The following is a 16,431-nucleotide window of genomic DNA, read 5'->3' as shown; positions in this document are numbered from 1 at the left end:
CCAGGTGCTCACTCTCACCTTGTGGAATAGAATCAAACGGGATTCTACGTGGGAAACATAAAGCACGCAATGGATGGTTTGATAAAACTTTAATGTAGTAATTTTCGGGCCACGACAGGGTGAAGTCATTAATCGAGGTGGCCTAAACATTAATTAAAAACCGTAAAGTGTATTTGTTCACAACATTCCTGTTAATCTACCACAAAACTGAATATTCTAACTTGTCTGATTTTTCATTTACTTGCTTATTTCCTTCCAGGCATTCTCTCTTACGTTGTTGTTGGAATAATACTTATGGGTCTTGCCATAGAGGAAATAACGTTTTTGAACTAAACTGATAAGATTTTCAGTGTCCATTATTAGTGAGGTGAACAAAAACAACTTCCCGACTCTATGCAGGAAACAGCTGACTTGCCAGCAGCCAGCTGATACACATGCCGCCAAACAGCCGGCCGAAAGATCCTGATCGTTTACGAAGTTGAACGAATATTGATAGCCAACTGGGTGTTGGTGGGAGGCACACAGAGGTATTGCAATACCACGTGTTGGCAAAAAATTGAAAGTTATTTTTAATTTTACCTTTATACGAGCTAAACATTGTATTATCGTGTCACTCGTAATTATCACATCGCATTATTAGAACGTAACACAAGGATAAGGAGACATGAAATAAAATTCTCGTGGGGAAAGAAACTTTACGGTTAGATGTGCTAGCGTTGCTACTGTGCCTTTATCACTCCCACGTAATACCCCAGATACTTTTCCATGCACTCATTTCTGCAACTTCGAACCTGTGTTTCTTTTCTTCATTACCTATAGCATGAAGAGGATTGAAGTGGGAAAATAAACTCAATACTGGCTTGGCCATACGGTACTTGTGAAGCAGCCAGAAACTACGCCCGTTGCCGTGACAACCAGTAGGAATGCAGGGGCGATTTAGGCCTAGGTTCTAAGAATCTCTAAGAATAAGTTGCCAGATTTCACATTTGCTGCCGTTATCCTTGAAGCAGGTGTCGGGGGTGTGAGGAAGATAGAAAGCACACGCTAACAAACTGTAGTACATGTCTTGTCTTTGCGTCTTGTGAGCCTAAGCTATGGATTGCCAAGCATAGTGTAATATACAAGTAATAATAATAACAACGTAAACGTTTCCACCTTTTCAATACCAAAATATATTCACAAAATTATAAATTACACGGTACTAGTTTCGACCCATCTAGGGGTCATCATCAGCCGTATTGGAGCAAAGATCACTTTTGGTGAAATCCTAAGAGAATGTTATTTTAAAGAATAACAAGTGAAATGAGATATTATGGTAAAAGTTAATAATACAAGGAATATACATACTAGGAGGTTTTTAACAAAGAATAAAGTCTAAATGGGGTGTTGTAAAAATTATAATCATGGAAATCAGTAAGTTCTTGTATTGAAATGACATATATAAAATTAAATATGGCTTAGGAAGAGGGCTTAAGGTGGGGCTGAAGGGTGCGGGAGAAAGTGTAATTGTCTTGGAAAAATACCTTTGATTAAATTTAGGATTGAGTTTAGGTTGGCTGCATTATTGTTTCTGAGGAAAGTGATAAATAGATCGAAGAGTATGTTGGGTTTCTCTGAGATTTCATTGAGATTGTGACTGGCATTAAAGTATTGGTCTAGGTGTATGTAGTATTTTCCATTATGTTGAGTAAAGGGCCCTTGTTTGCTAATACGAGGATGTCCATGTCTTGTTCAATATTGGTGAAATTATGGTTGTAATCCTGCATGTGTTGGCCGATGGCTGAAAACCTGTTGTATTTTATTGCATTAGTGTGCTCGTGGTATCTGATAATGAAGTTTCTCCCGGTTTGCCCGATGTAGGTTTTTTGACAGGTGGTACATTTGATCCTATAAACCATCAAGCATAGTGTAGTGTCATAATTAGTATGAATAGGAATCGGTGAAGTTAGTTGTACTTGTAATATCAACGTACAAATGTTTTAAGTGAAAATGAGTGGAACTCAGAGGAAAGAGATCAAGTGAAAGGCACTAACAATAAAAGACAAAGTGGAGATTATAAGGAAAGTGGAGTCATCTACACTTTCCTGTGTTGCTTTGGCAAAGGAGCTGGGGATGCCGCCGTCTACTTTGAATGGCATTATAGCGAAGAAAGAAAAGATCTTTGCTTCTGCAGGGAATACTTAAGCAAATTGTAAGGAAGTTAAATCTGAAAAGTACGACGAAATAGAACAAGCTCTGCTAATATGGTTTAAACAGCAGCAAAGTTTAAACATACCTTTCAGTGGGACTATTGTGCAGGAGAAAGCCGCATGCAAATTAAGGGTACCTTTTACCGCATCGAATGGGTGGCTGGACCGCTTTAAAAATTGAGCCGGCATCGTTTACAAAACAATTTGTGGCGAAGCAGAGAGTGTAAGTGCGGAGGAAAGGGAAGCGTGGAAGGAAATGGTTCTGCCTGCTAAAATAAGCAAACCTTGCAATGTTTTTATGTTCCCTTCTCTTATCAAATATATTTATAATACGGTATGTTCAATTATTTTACTTTACCTCTAAAAATAGTGTCATGATAATCAAATTTTTATATTGAGGCTTTCTGTTAGCAGCTCTTATATATCGGCCTATTTCGGTGTTGTTCACAAACAAGGATATATGTTGGCTGTGTGTTTCACATGTATTTCAAAGTACAGAATAAGTTTTGGGCATTACCCCTATTAAGAAGTTTTTTTTTTTTTTTTTTTTTTTTTTTTTCCCCCAGTCCCTTGAAAAACTTCTTAACAGAGTTTCACTGTATTTCATTTAGGAGTAGCATTTAGGATCTCTGGTGACGAGTTTGAAGGCCACTGACGGCATTGTTATCAACTTGAGCATTTCAAAATGGGAATTTATGATTCACATCAGTACTGAGAACGTGTGTGTAGAGTTTCATGACATTAGCTGCAACGATGCCAAAGTGGATTGATCCTTACTGGGAGGGCTACATAACAGCCCATAATCAAGAAGGATCTGCAATTAGAAATGTGGCATAAGCATCGAGTTCACAAGCTGTTGCCTCGTCACATTTCGGAACTTCGCACAAACGCAAGAAAGCTGTATGAGGACTATCTGGCAGGGGACAGATGGGAAAATGTGGTGACAATGGACGAAGCATATACGTACCTTGGTGACTGTAACAAACTCTGCTGGATTTACTACCGCCCTAGAGACAAAAAAAGATCAAATATTGTATAAAGAATGCCAGGAAAGTTTTCCAAGGGATTTCACGATCATCGCTGGATACTGCTACAATGGCAAGTTAACCATTCGCCATGTCGCTAATAATGAGAAGGTGAACTCTACATATCAGCAAGAGGTTTTAACACCCATTTACAACACAGATATCCCAGCACTGTATGGCACGGCAAAAAATCAGATATGGGTAAGTCCCAACTGATGGGCCTGACTTGGCACACGAGGGCGAAACGCAGGCAACCAAGAGTGAGTTGGCTGGAAAATTTATAATGTCCAATGATGGACCATTATATTGGTATTATAAATTTACTCATTCGGGACAAGTGTTTTAAATTTCCTTTGGGAATCAACATCTGTATTATCAGATGGCCATGCAGGCATCAATTTTTGGATATGAGACATGGCTCTCATAGTGCATTGGCACTGCTGGTGGCTTCAGGTAGCCTATGCAGTGGCCTCCACGGTATGCACTAGCCTTGCGTCTTGGGTGGTGTGCTAAGTCCCAACTGATGGGCCTGACTTGGCACACGAGGGCGAAACGCAGGCAACCAAGAGTGAGTTGGCTGGAAAATTTATAATGTCCAATGATGGACCATTATATTGGTAATACATCAAGATAAGGCATCCAGCCACTCCTCTCATTTGACTCGTCTGTTAATCTAGATGGAAACCGGAATCCATGCAATTTCTTTTACTGACATTCCGGTGAAGGCACTGATGGGTCACCCATGGACTTTTGTGTATCTGGACTCCTAAACAGGGCCTTCGGTAATAGACGTCCACACACTGCCTCTGGAAAGCCCATCAGGAGCAGTGGGATAAGATGAGGAAAAGTCTGCTTCAATGGAAATTACATTGTCAAGCTATAGCTAGAAATGTTGGCTTTCGAATTGAGCATGATCATTGGTGGAGACATGGCTTTTCATAAGCTAATTATGCTTCATACATCGTCCCCAGAGATCTGGAACAATTTTCTGTATAGCGTGTCATCTCAGAAATATACAGTTGCTGCAAAAAACTTAATACTCTTTTTAAATATTCATTTTCAATTTTGATAATGAACATGTGATATGAATCTATTAATTGATGTTTATAAATTTCTACAGATTTTAAAATGTTCATTTTTATTCCTTTTGGATGTGTGTGTAAAATGGTGAGAGAATTTTGCTATTTTGTTTCTTGAGGGCTCTCGCTATCTGGTAATTGGAAATTTATCAAACAGCTCCATTGGTAAATTACTTCTAACCCTAATTCCTCTTCCTATAAACAAATATTTGCCCCAATTTCTACTCTTGAATTCCAACTATATCTTCATATCTTTCCTACTTAAAAAGACTTCATTCAAGCTTAATTTTCTAAGCTAGCAAGTATCATTAGTAAAGAACGCTCTCCATTGTAGAAAACACTTGTGATGTTGATTTTCAGTTGAACTGAATTACTTCCTAGTTTCTGGGCTGTTGTTTTGACAAAATATATCATATCCCACTCTTCCTTAAAGGACATGATTATGTTTACTGAAATATTTATGGTGTGTTTTAGTTAATCTACTAATGCAAAATGCACAGAGGACTTCTGAAAATCTGAAAGGAGCCTTGAGCACCAATAGACTTATGTATGGAACAACATGACTGCTTACATCAAAGAAAGCATAAAAATCACAAAAAAAGATGAAAAAAATTGTAATGAATTCACATTAACCACCAGTCACTGATATATTTATGACAAGTGACTTATACAGTTCCTTACCTGTGGTCATTCAGAGTTTTCTTGGCCCAATCATTAGTTCCGTCTACACTGTCATACTTGTCGTTGTTGAAACAGAAGTTGTCAGACAACTCCCTTCGCACTATGGCTTCTTCACAGTAGGCATCCACAGATTCAGAACACTTGGATTTAAATTCCCTGATTTTTAAAATGCATCGCTGTACAGATATCTGACCTGCAACAAGAAGGCATTACACAACATAACAGTCCATAAAACTTTACTCTTTGTACTACAGTTGAATCTTCATACAGCAAAGATCCATATGACATACACCCATCTCAAGCAATATTTTTGTACAGTCTTTGCAAAGTTCCCATCTTAATAATGTTAACTGTAATTCACTACAGCAATGAAACAATGTCAGAAAAACTCTTTTGTGACGGCATGTACGAGGGCTATTTTTTTCAAGCATGTACTTCACATTTGGTGGGAGATCCTATTGTCTTGGGTATGTTTACAAACTCACTACGGGCTCAGAACTGACAAGTGTGTCATGATGTAGTCGACAGGCATCTGCACAACGCTTCGTTGAATTTTCACTGTGGTTTTAATTTTGCAACCGATCGGAGGTTGAAAAAAAAATAGCCCTCGTATCTAGACCTTAAATGGTTCACGGAAAGTGATGGTAGCAGGTATGGTTAATGACCCAAAGATGGGAATTTCTCTGAATCAATAGAAAGGTGAAGTATGCAGCCAGTCATTCAAGTTATTTTCCAGTGCATGGATATAACATTTATGACCTCAGTTCAATGTAAGTCAGTAAGCTTGGTAACAAAATTAGCAGTGTTTAAAGATATGGATGATAGAATGAAATAGACAGCAGTTGCAAATGAATGAGGAATTTTCACAATCTACATTAGTAACATTTTGAATTGCTCAGACAGAGGAGGAGGCCAATCTTTCAAAGATGTTCAAGAAATGCCTCAATGAGGGTTACATCTCTGAAAATTGGCAAAATGCAAAAAAGGGGTTTCTGCATGCGTAGACAACTACATGTCCTATAAGCTGCTGACTGAAATTATCACCAAATACTTGACAACTAGGTAGTAGGTAGGGACCCTCTTTGGAGGCAGCCCTACCCAGGGAGTGGCACCCCTGCCTATGTGAGACCCAGTGTGTAACATCTGGTATGGGTCCCAGCTCAGGGTGACGAGTGAAGACCTCAACAGCATCTACAGCGGAGAAGGTGGACTTTGGTACGGTGGAGATGGTAGAAGGGACAAACCCGTAGCGTCTGTACTCCAGAGGGGCGGCTAAGAAAGGCGTCTGTCTCCATATTAGGGGCGGCCTTATTTTGAACCTGGCAATAGGTATAAAATGCCTTTGGGTGTGGCGAGCCCATCGTAACAATAGCCTATATGAACAAAGCAGATATGGTTCCAATTTCCTAGATGGAGGCCTAAGTCCACTTCATGTACTAGCACTAATGGTTCCCTGCCAAGAGACACTTGAAATGTGTGAATTTTAGCTTGAATACGGGGGCAATCCCAATGTTCGGGCAAAGATGGAATACAGTGAAGATGACAAAGCCTTTGATTTCACAGATGATGGCAACTGCAAGTGTAATGGGAAGAACGTGTGGCATGCTCTATGCATGTGGCCAGATGCTGATTTAGACGTTACAAATGCTGGTGGAGAAGGGGAACGGAGATTGTGAGGCACTCTATGTGGGGAACTCTCGGCTCACACTCGAAATAGTCGGGGGGAATGTGGAGCTCGTCAAAGCACTACTGGAAACAAGAAAAGCAAACACCAACCAACAGCTGACGTTAAAAGTTGCAGTGCCGCTAGGTATACTGATGACTCGGTCAGGCACGGACAAGCTACCGACAAATGATGTCATGGCAATGGTTTAACACTGGAATATCATGTCGGAAGAAAGAGGGTGGAACAACAGAACAAAGTGGAGAGGAATCGTATTTGCTCCCACCTGGTGTCAGCTGGAAATGGGAAAATGATGATGATGATGACTTGACAAATAACTTCTATCAACCAACAGAACAGGCTGGATGTAGAAAAGGATTTGGTGCTACTGACCACCTCCATAGTATCCAAACACTTACTGAAAAGAGCACTGAGGACAATATCCTGTCATGAATACCATATGTCAACAACCAGAAAAAAATTCATTCATCTGAGACATGAACAGCGTTAATGATTGATTCCAATTATAAAAAGCTTGTCAGAAACCTGTACGAACATGACTTTTCAGTTCAAAATTAACAGTACTGAAGCACAGAAAAGGAGTCCAGCAGAGAGATTCAGTTTCTACTAAACCTTCGAGAAACTCTCATGGGAGTTGAAAGGGATAATGGCTGAAGGAGCTTGCCTGAATCACCTACGTTTTGCAAATGACATAGTGATCCAAGAACTAGCTGAACTGCTACAGGAATTCAGCACAGTGTCAAAATCTATTGAGTTGTGTGCAAACCTCACATAGACAAAAGTAATGGGCACAGGCCATATATAGTTGACAGTAACCTTGAATCTGATGAAGAATAAGTCTACTTTGGGCCACAGTATAAAGGTGGGTCAACAAAATCAAACACCAGAACTCAAACACAAAACTGGGCACCCCAACAGTTCCAGGCAACTTGAAGCGTAAGGTTTAAGAGACTTGCATACTGTCAGAAAAGATCTGATTATGAGATTTACACCCTCTCTCAACAACACACTATAATGGGTGTGATAGAATCCAACAGATTGCGCTGGGCTGGACATGTACTGAGGATGAAGGAAACAGAGCACCAGGAGATCTACACAAGGGATCTCTTAATGGGAAAAGACCTTCAGGAAGATCCCAAAGCACCTGGAAGGAGATCAACAAGGTATGCCAGAACCTCCAAATTTATAACTGGGAAGAGAGGGCTCAAGATCAAAAAGGATGGAAGAGGATTGCGAGATTGGCACGGGAACTTCACACCCCTCAGAGCCTACGGAGTGAGTGTGAGTGAGTGCATACTGTTATTCGCGACTTATGATTTTGAAACAGTCACATTATCACAATTAAAAAGCTCGATTTCCCACCTAATCAATACTTTTTATTTTCTTCTTCTTCTTCTTCTTTTATGACCACATAGGATCACTTTAGTCAGTCCGTCGTTCAGGTCTCTTTGAAGGGATTGTTCGGGCTTTGCGGTCCTCCCAGTACTTCTTCAGACGCTCCGATCTTCGTGCCCTTTCCTCAGTTGAAAATGTGCGTGTTGTTGGTTTGTTTTGTGTAAGGGTAAAGCGGAGGTTTGTATTCTTGAGTTTTGTATTTTATATTGATGTATTTAATACAGTTTACAGTACCGGTTTCGGCCTTTATTATAGGCCATCTTCTGCTGCTGAAGAACGCTAATTTTGGTAAAATAACATACAATGTTAAACACTACTTATTTCTAAGTTTAAGACGACTTGTTTCTAAGTTTAAATGATACAATGTTGTGATAAAACTTGCGTCAGATTGGGGTTTAAATTATACACTGACTGACAGAGCAAATGCAACACCAAGAAGAAGTGGTCAGAACTTTATGCCAATTGCAGGGTAGACTGACGTCACTGAGGTATGCTCATGATGTGAAATGCGCCGCTGTGCTGCGCACGTAGCGAACGATAAATGGGACACGGCGTTGGCGAATGGCCCACTTCGTACCGTGATTTCTCAGCCGACAGTCATTGTAGAATGTGTTGTCGTGCGCCACAGAACACGTGTATAGCTAAGAATGCCAGGCCGCCGTCAACAGAGACATTTCCAGCAGACAGACGACTTTACGAGGGGTATGGTGATCGGGCTGAGAAGGGCAGGTTGGTCGCTTCATCAAATCGCAGCCGATACCCATAGGGATGTGTCCATGGTGCAGCGCCTGTGGCGAAGATGGTTGGCGCAGGGACACGTGGCACGTGCGAGGGGTCCAGGCGCAGCCCGAGTGACGTCAGCACGCGAGGATCGGCGCATCCGCCGCCAAGCGGTGGCAGCCCCGCACGCCACGTCAACCGCCATTCTTCAGCATGTGCAAGACACCCTGGCTGTTCCAATATCGACCAGAACAATTTCCCGTCGATTGGTTGAAGGAGGCCTGCACTCCCGGCGTCCGCTCAGAAGGCTACCATTGACTCCACAGCATAGACGTGCACGCCTGGCATGGTGCCGGGCTAGAGCGACTTGGATGTGGGAATGGCGGAATGTCGTGTTCTCCGATGAGTCACGCTTCTGTTCTGTCAGTGATAGTCACCGCAGACGAGTGTGGCGTCGGCGTGGAGAAAGGTCAAATCCGGCAGTAACTGTGGAGCGCCATTGCGTATGATTCCACGTCACCTCTAGTGCGTATTCAAGGCACGTTAAATGCCCACCGCTACGTGCAGCATGTGCTGCGGCCGGTGGCACTCCCATACCTTCAGGGGCTGCCCAATGCTCTGTTTCAGCAGGATAATGCCCACCCACACACTGCTCGCATCTCCCAACAGGCTCTACGAGGTGTACAGATGCTTCCGTGGCCAGCGTACTCTCCGGATCTCTCACCAATCGAACACGTGTGGGATCTCATTGGACGCCGTTTGCAAACTCTGCCCCAGCCTTGTACGGACGACCAACTGTGGCAAATGGTTGACAGAGAATGGAGAACCATCCCTCAGGACACCATCCGCACTCTTATTGACTCTGTACCTCGACGTGTTTCTGCGTGCATCGCCGCTCGCGGTGGTCCTACATCCTACTGAGTCGATGCCGTGCGCATTGTGTAACCTGCATATCGGTTTGAAATAAACATCAATTATTCGTCCGTGCCGTCTCTGTTTTTTCCCCCAACTTTCATCCCTTTCGAACCACTCCTCCTTGGTGTGGCATTGTCACTGTCAGTCAGTGTATCTAAAAGTTTGTTTGTGAAGTGTCACTGGTGTTCTATAAACACACTCTTAATGAATTTTACACTTCTATGTTAAAACAAGTACAGTATAAACTTTGCATGTTTAAAAGATGCCAATTTTGGTGAAATGAATAATATGAGTTAAACTCTTCTTACAGTTGTGTACTGATTGACATCAGATTGTCTTGTGAGTTAATGTCCAATGTTTTGGAGTAATGTGGTGAGAGCATTCCTTCTTGCTTAACTTGTGATCTGTTGGAAACTTATAATAAGATGTATCAGAATATTCTCTTGTAGTCTCCAGCCAATCGCTTATGTGTTTGACGGGAGCGTGGTCACCAAAATTGACATCTTTTAAACATGCAAAATATGTACTATACTTGTTTTAACATAGAAGTGTACAATTCATTAAGAGTGTGTTAACAGAACATCAAGACCACACCAGTGACACTTCACAAACAAACTTTTAGATATAATTTAAACCCCAATTTGACACAAGTTTTATCACAACACTGTATAATTTAAACTTAGAAATAAGTCATCTTAAACTTAGAAATAAGTAGTGTTTAACACTGTAAATTATTTTACCAAAATTAGGGTTTTTCAGCAGCTGAAGATGGCCTATAATAAAGGCCAAAACCAGTACTGTAAAATGTATTAAATACATCAATATAAAATTTTAAAAAATCCAGCTTTATAATAAATTCTGATTGTTGGAACCATTAATACAGGGCCAATGAAGCTAATAAACTATGACAGTCACACTATCTCAAAACAGTGCAGAGAATATATGTGTCAGCCAAAGAGCTATGGAAAGGGCAATGTTGGATATCAGCTTAAGGGAATGAGTGAAAAAGTATTGAGAAGTAGAACAAGAGCGACAGATATTATAAAGTAGGTGGCAATGCTTAAATGGCAGTGAGCAGAGCATGTGGCCAGAAGCTCAGAGGAGAAGTGGACCAAACGGCTTTAACGCTGGTGTCCCAGAGCGTACTCCAGAAGTGTATGATGCTCTCAACTTCAATGGCACAATGATACAGAGAGGTGTGCTGGAGTAAACTGGACGTAGATCACCCAGGAAAGAATGGCACAGAAAAGACTGGAGGAGGAGGCCCACGTCCAGGAGTGGATGTCCCTGGGCTGAAGAAAACAAAGAAGAAGAAGAATTGGATACAGTAAAAAATATTCATTGTACTACAAATTCCTTTTCATGTGTTACAAAGGAACAGTCAAGTGCTTTGGAATCTTTAAGATGGTATTTATTAAAGAGCCTACAAAGAGCAAAAAACTAATCAAAGCTACTGACTTCTTTCCAAAATGGACAAGTGGAGCAACAATGTATTTCAGTGGCTGTGCGGTTTGGGTCACGTAGCCATCAGCTTGCATTTGAGAGACAGTGGGTTTGAATCCCACTGATGGCAGTCCTGAAGATGGTTTTCTGTCGTTTCCTCTTTCACACCCCAGGCAAATGCAGTGGCTGTACGTTAATTAACGCCAAGGCCACTTCATTTCCAATCCTAGCCCTTTCCCATCCTTAAGTCACCGAAAACATTTGACGTGTTAGTGCGACTTTAAACCACTAGAACGAAAAGAATTCACTAATCATATCCAATGTCCTAATCCTGGAGATTCGCTACCCTTATTTGTCTGCAGACAGATTTCACTTTCTCTATCCTACGTCAAGAGATACTTAGTTCACCACAAATCAGACAGTGGGCTGTGGGCTGTATCATTGAAAAATCCATGGAATACCTGCACATTCCTAACAGATTTCCTATATACTGTATTAAAGTAAATTTTTTTTTTTTCTTCTTAATTTTACTTTAAGGATTATTACATTCTCTTAGTTACAGGAGAGTTTGAACATATTGCAATAAAGGTACCATAAAGTGGGATAACTTCGGCCACACAAGGTAACTTTGGCCTCTGATGAATAGCAACACTTATTTTCTCCTGCCTCCTATACTGAAAAAGATGAACCACTTGCAACAACTAAAATGCACATACAATAGAATGCTCTATCAATACTAGGTAGTCCAAAGAACATTGGCGGGCTCATTGTTGAATGAAACAACTTTTTTCGCAACCCCGACTATTGTCTGGTCTGGTAACAGCAGAAAACAAACTGTTCTCCAGCCCCAGCATTCGATTCTCCATTCCAGTGGTTTATGGGGTCAAAATGTAAGTACATCTGATAACTGATCAATACTTTTTGATGCATTTTATTCAAATAGGTTTTTCAGGGAATACTTCTGTGATAACAGTTGTCCTCTTCCGGGGTAACTTCGGCCATGCCAAGAACATAGAGGAAAACATTATGCGGCCATACGTATTGTAATTACAATCCTGTTTACCCCAAAGCATGGGGTAACTCCGGCCAATCTTTCGATAATCGTAATTCATTATTGAATACCAATTCAAATTATGTTCATATTTAAAAATGAAGAACAAACATGGAAGAACTTATATTTTTCAGAAAATCAGAGGGAATATTTCACATTTTAATTTTCAAAATACACGAGAAAGTGGCCGAAGTTACCCCATTTTATGGTAAATTCATTATTTCATTTTTCTTGTAAATACTTCCCAAAAATTAATGGTCTTATTATACACAAGGCCATTTTATATTCTGGCCAATACAGTACTTCTATCTCATAGATATAATTGAATTACCAAGATCTTTGTTCACTTACCAAAGTGAAACCATGGAGACAAATTGCTGAGGCCATCTTGTGTTGGGTCATTTCTCTTGGTTGAGAAACCTTTGAGCCTCTGTTTGCAGAAGGAATCAAGCATAAGGAATCCGGCTCTGGTGCCTGGAGTTGCCCACTTCACCGGTCCAACAGAGCGATCTGCTTCTATTTTATCATCTGCAGCCTTCCAGTCAATTACCTGCAAAGCACGCATTCTGTTTCATCAAGGAGGATTAATTTTAATGCTAGCTTAAGACCGGAGTTAAGTTAACCCCCCCCCCCCCCCGACTTTCACCTGGGTTAAGCTGTTAACTCGAAGTTAAAAGCAAAATGGCCACCGTAAATCATGCGTCTGATGCAGAGTTGCTTTATTTAGAATTGTTAAATGGTGTTCGTAACAGAAATAGGCCTATAACAAAAAAAGAATTACTTTCAAAATCTTTCTGAGGAACAAATTCTGAAGAGGTATAGACTATAAAAATCGTCGTCAGTAAAATAGTCGATGAAATTTGTGAGAGGTTAGAATACACAAGTGACCGAAACAGGTACTAAAGGTATTGATTGAATTAACGTTTTACCACAGGGTCGTTTTATACAATGGTCGGAGACAACGAGGGTTATTCTTCTATCAATTGTCAAGTAATCAGTGATTCTAACTTCAAAATTTGTTATACAGTTGCAAGATGGCCTGCAACGTGGGCAATGCTATTAAATTCCCCTGTTATTTTTTCCCATGTGTCCTCCTTTTCTGTTAATTTTAAACCGTCAGTCTTCTTGCATTCTATAATGCTTTGGTACTCGGTAGCTAATTCAACAAGTAACTTTTTTCCTAAAGCAGAAAAATTCGTGCCCCTATTTCTCTGCTGAACTTTTTCCATTTTTCGATCACTGCAATCAGTTCTATCACGATCTCAAAAGAATAGTATCTACAACGGAAATGAGGAAGAAAACAACATACCGTGCAAGAAATAAACAAAAGAACCAAGCAAGCAGTGTGTTCATAATCTCCAACTTTTAGTCACTGCCTCTTTGATCAGTACGGCAGCTGTTCCCGGCGAGGGTTAATATAGTAGTTAATCCTCTGCTGAAATAGCTTAGTGAAACACGTGACTCATAAGAACGAGTTAAAATATTAACCCTAAGTTAACAAACCCAGAGTTAGAGTATATTTAACCCATGCTGATGAAACCGAGCCTTATCTGCAATAATTGCACAGGTCCCCTATGGGCGTCAAATCAAAAGACCTGGATCTGGCGAGCCAAACTTGTCCTCGGACACTCCTGGCACTAAAGGCCATACACCATTCCATTTTTTCATTTATATATTGGAAGTAATAACATAAAGTTGTGTTTTCATACAACATCATCATCATCATCATCATCATCATCATCATCATCATCATCATCATATCATCATTCTGTGTCCTGGAATTGTGCAAGTAAAAGCTGGCAAGCCTAGGTCGTGGTGATGATCAGTATTACTACATTTTAGGCAATTAAGCATGCTTTAATGAATTTTTTTCTCAGAAAAATTCAGGTTTTAAATACACTATTGGAATAGATTCATTTTTTTGGCTTAAGTCTAATAAAACTTTTCTCCACTTATGTTTTCTTTAATTCTGAAAGAGCATGCAGAGATAAGGAAGTGAAAGTAAAGTACATAAGTTGAATATATACAAGTGAAATAACCAAAGCTATGAGTAGAATTTACCATGCTAAGGCTTTCAACATTAAAAACTTCATATCTGCTCCATATTGAAAGGAGATAACATACAATAGAAGGAAATGTGATTGATTCACCTTTTTTAAATACATAATACGTTGTTAATATGATCACAACATTTTTATTCAGTACCGGTTTCAGTGTCTATGGACACCATCATCAGCTGAAACAGGTTCGTATGAGCAGAGATATACAAGTATGCAGTACATATAATAGACCCTTAGTAAATGACATTAATAGGATGAAGTAAAAATAATGCTTAAAAGAATATAAACAAGTTATGTGCTTGGTGGTCAAAGTATAAAATGAAAGTGAAGATATTAACAAATGTTTGAAGAGATGATCACTTTGAAATAGTTAAAAGGTCTCAAGCGTAGCACTGCTAAACACAAGGTTAAAATAAAACATGGACATCCAAAAACTATCGTAGTATGCAGTCCTTCCACAGAGTATTGAATATAAAGTAACATAACTTTGATGGTGGCTTGTAACACCAACTCATAAAAAGAAGCCGTCATTTATGAGGTACTCAAAGAATTGAATCATATTGCAGGCAAATATATAGACCAATATTTCAATCCTAATCTCAACCTGAACGACATTTCAGAAAAGCCCAGAATTTTATTTGATTCCCTTATTTCAGTTCTTAACAGTGTTAAACTCCCTAAAAACAGCTTGTTTTTTCAGATTATATGTCACACGTTATCACGTTATCCTTCCCTACCACGCCCACCTGACTCCGCCCCCCTCCATCTCCCCACCTCTGCCCCTTCCTGACCCACCCCTTTCTCCCCCTTAACAATGTCCTATGCTTCTAGCAAACTCCAGCACTTGCTCCTTGCCACTCTCCACGCACACATCAGGCCATTAGAGGTGAGTCTCCTACTTAACTTTACAGTGTTTTGCCCTATTTACAATATTTCATTTCAACTCTTAACTTTCTCTTCATACTTCAGGTTCCGAATTGGATCGAGAACTTTCTGGCCATATATCTACTTTCTCTTTGTCTGAAATATGATTCAATTCTTTGAGTACCTCATAAATGACGGCTTCTTTTTATGAGTTGGTGTTACAAGCCACCATCAAAGTTATGTTACTTTATATTCAATACTCTGTGGAAGGACTGCATACTACGACAGTTTTTGGATGTCCACGTTTTATTTTAACCTAGTGTTTAGCAGTGTTACGCTTGAGACTTTTTAACTATTTCAAAGTGATCATCTCTTCAAACATTTGTTAATATCTTCACTTTCATTTTATACTTTGACCAGCAAGCACATAACTTGTTTATATTCTTTTAAGCATTATTTTTACTTCATCCTATTAATGTCATTTACTAAGGGTCTATTATATGTACTACATACTTGTATATCTCTGCTCATACGACCTGTTTCAGCTGATGATGGTGTCCATAGACACTGAAACCGGTACTGAATAAAAATGTTGCAATCATATTAACAACGTATTGTACCATTCTGTTAATTATAAGAATGGATATTTAACGCTGATAAAATAATGCGCAGCAGGACGCTAACTGCAAAGGCGTGATGCTATACCAAGCGCGGGAACTGAAGGGGATTCCCGAGGCAAGGCGTGGTCATGTGTGACGAAGAAAGAATATGTGAGGAAGAAAGAAAGAGAGGTGGGATTTTGTTTGGGGGAGAGACCTGCCATCTTAACAGAGATTTACAGTGGGAACAGACAGGCTCACCACATTACGGAAATTGAGTCGTAATTCCTATATTTGAAGGTTTCCCAGGAAAGTAAAAGAAGGGAAATCAGTGCCAGAATTTTACGAAGCCATAGGTACATCAAAGTCCATTAATATATAATCGAATAAATAGCTACATGGGAGGCCGACTACCGTGAGAAAATATTTCGAGGCCACATGCCAATCTCAAGTTGTTTCCCGGGACTTCCCAGCGCGTCGCGTGGATTCCTGGATTCTATAAGAGCAGAGAAAGGTGGAAGGAGGTATTCTGTCCATGATAAGATCGCTGTCCGTGCGCGTCGTGTCTCTGCTGATATTCGCGCCAGAAACCTTTGTCTAAGACAAAAATTGTGACTAATAAGTGTTGTGGCGATAATTTGATTCAGTAGCTTCGAGATTTGTAAAATTCCCGGTAGCAATTTAAGTAAATGACAATATGTAGACGTGTGCAGTGAGACCGCGAGT

General features: G+C 40.1%; 1 protein-coding gene across 1 annotated transcript in view; it reads right to left on the bottom strand.

The window, feature by feature from the left end:
* LOC136878691 (deoxyribodipyrimidine photo-lyase) overlaps window positions 1-16,431 on the bottom strand; it is a 127,256-nt gene that overhangs the window by 46,270 nt on the left and 64,555 nt on the right. The window contains exons 7-8 of the mRNA XM_067152113.2: window positions 12,534-12,732; window positions 4,975-5,167 (exon numbers count right to left, since the gene is read on the bottom strand). Of these exons, the coding sequence (XP_067008214.1) occupies window positions 4,975-5,167; window positions 12,534-12,732 (392 nt within the window). The remainder of the gene's footprint in view (window positions 1-4,974; window positions 5,168-12,533; window positions 12,733-16,431) is intronic.

This window comes from Anabrus simplex, chromosome 8 (assembly GCF_040414725.1).
Source record: "Anabrus simplex isolate iqAnaSimp1 chromosome 8, ASM4041472v1, whole genome shotgun sequence".
In the NCBI taxonomy this organism is placed as follows: domain Eukaryota; kingdom Metazoa; phylum Arthropoda; class Insecta; order Orthoptera; family Tettigoniidae; genus Anabrus; species Anabrus simplex.
This window is presented reverse-complemented; position numbering and strand designations above follow the sequence as displayed.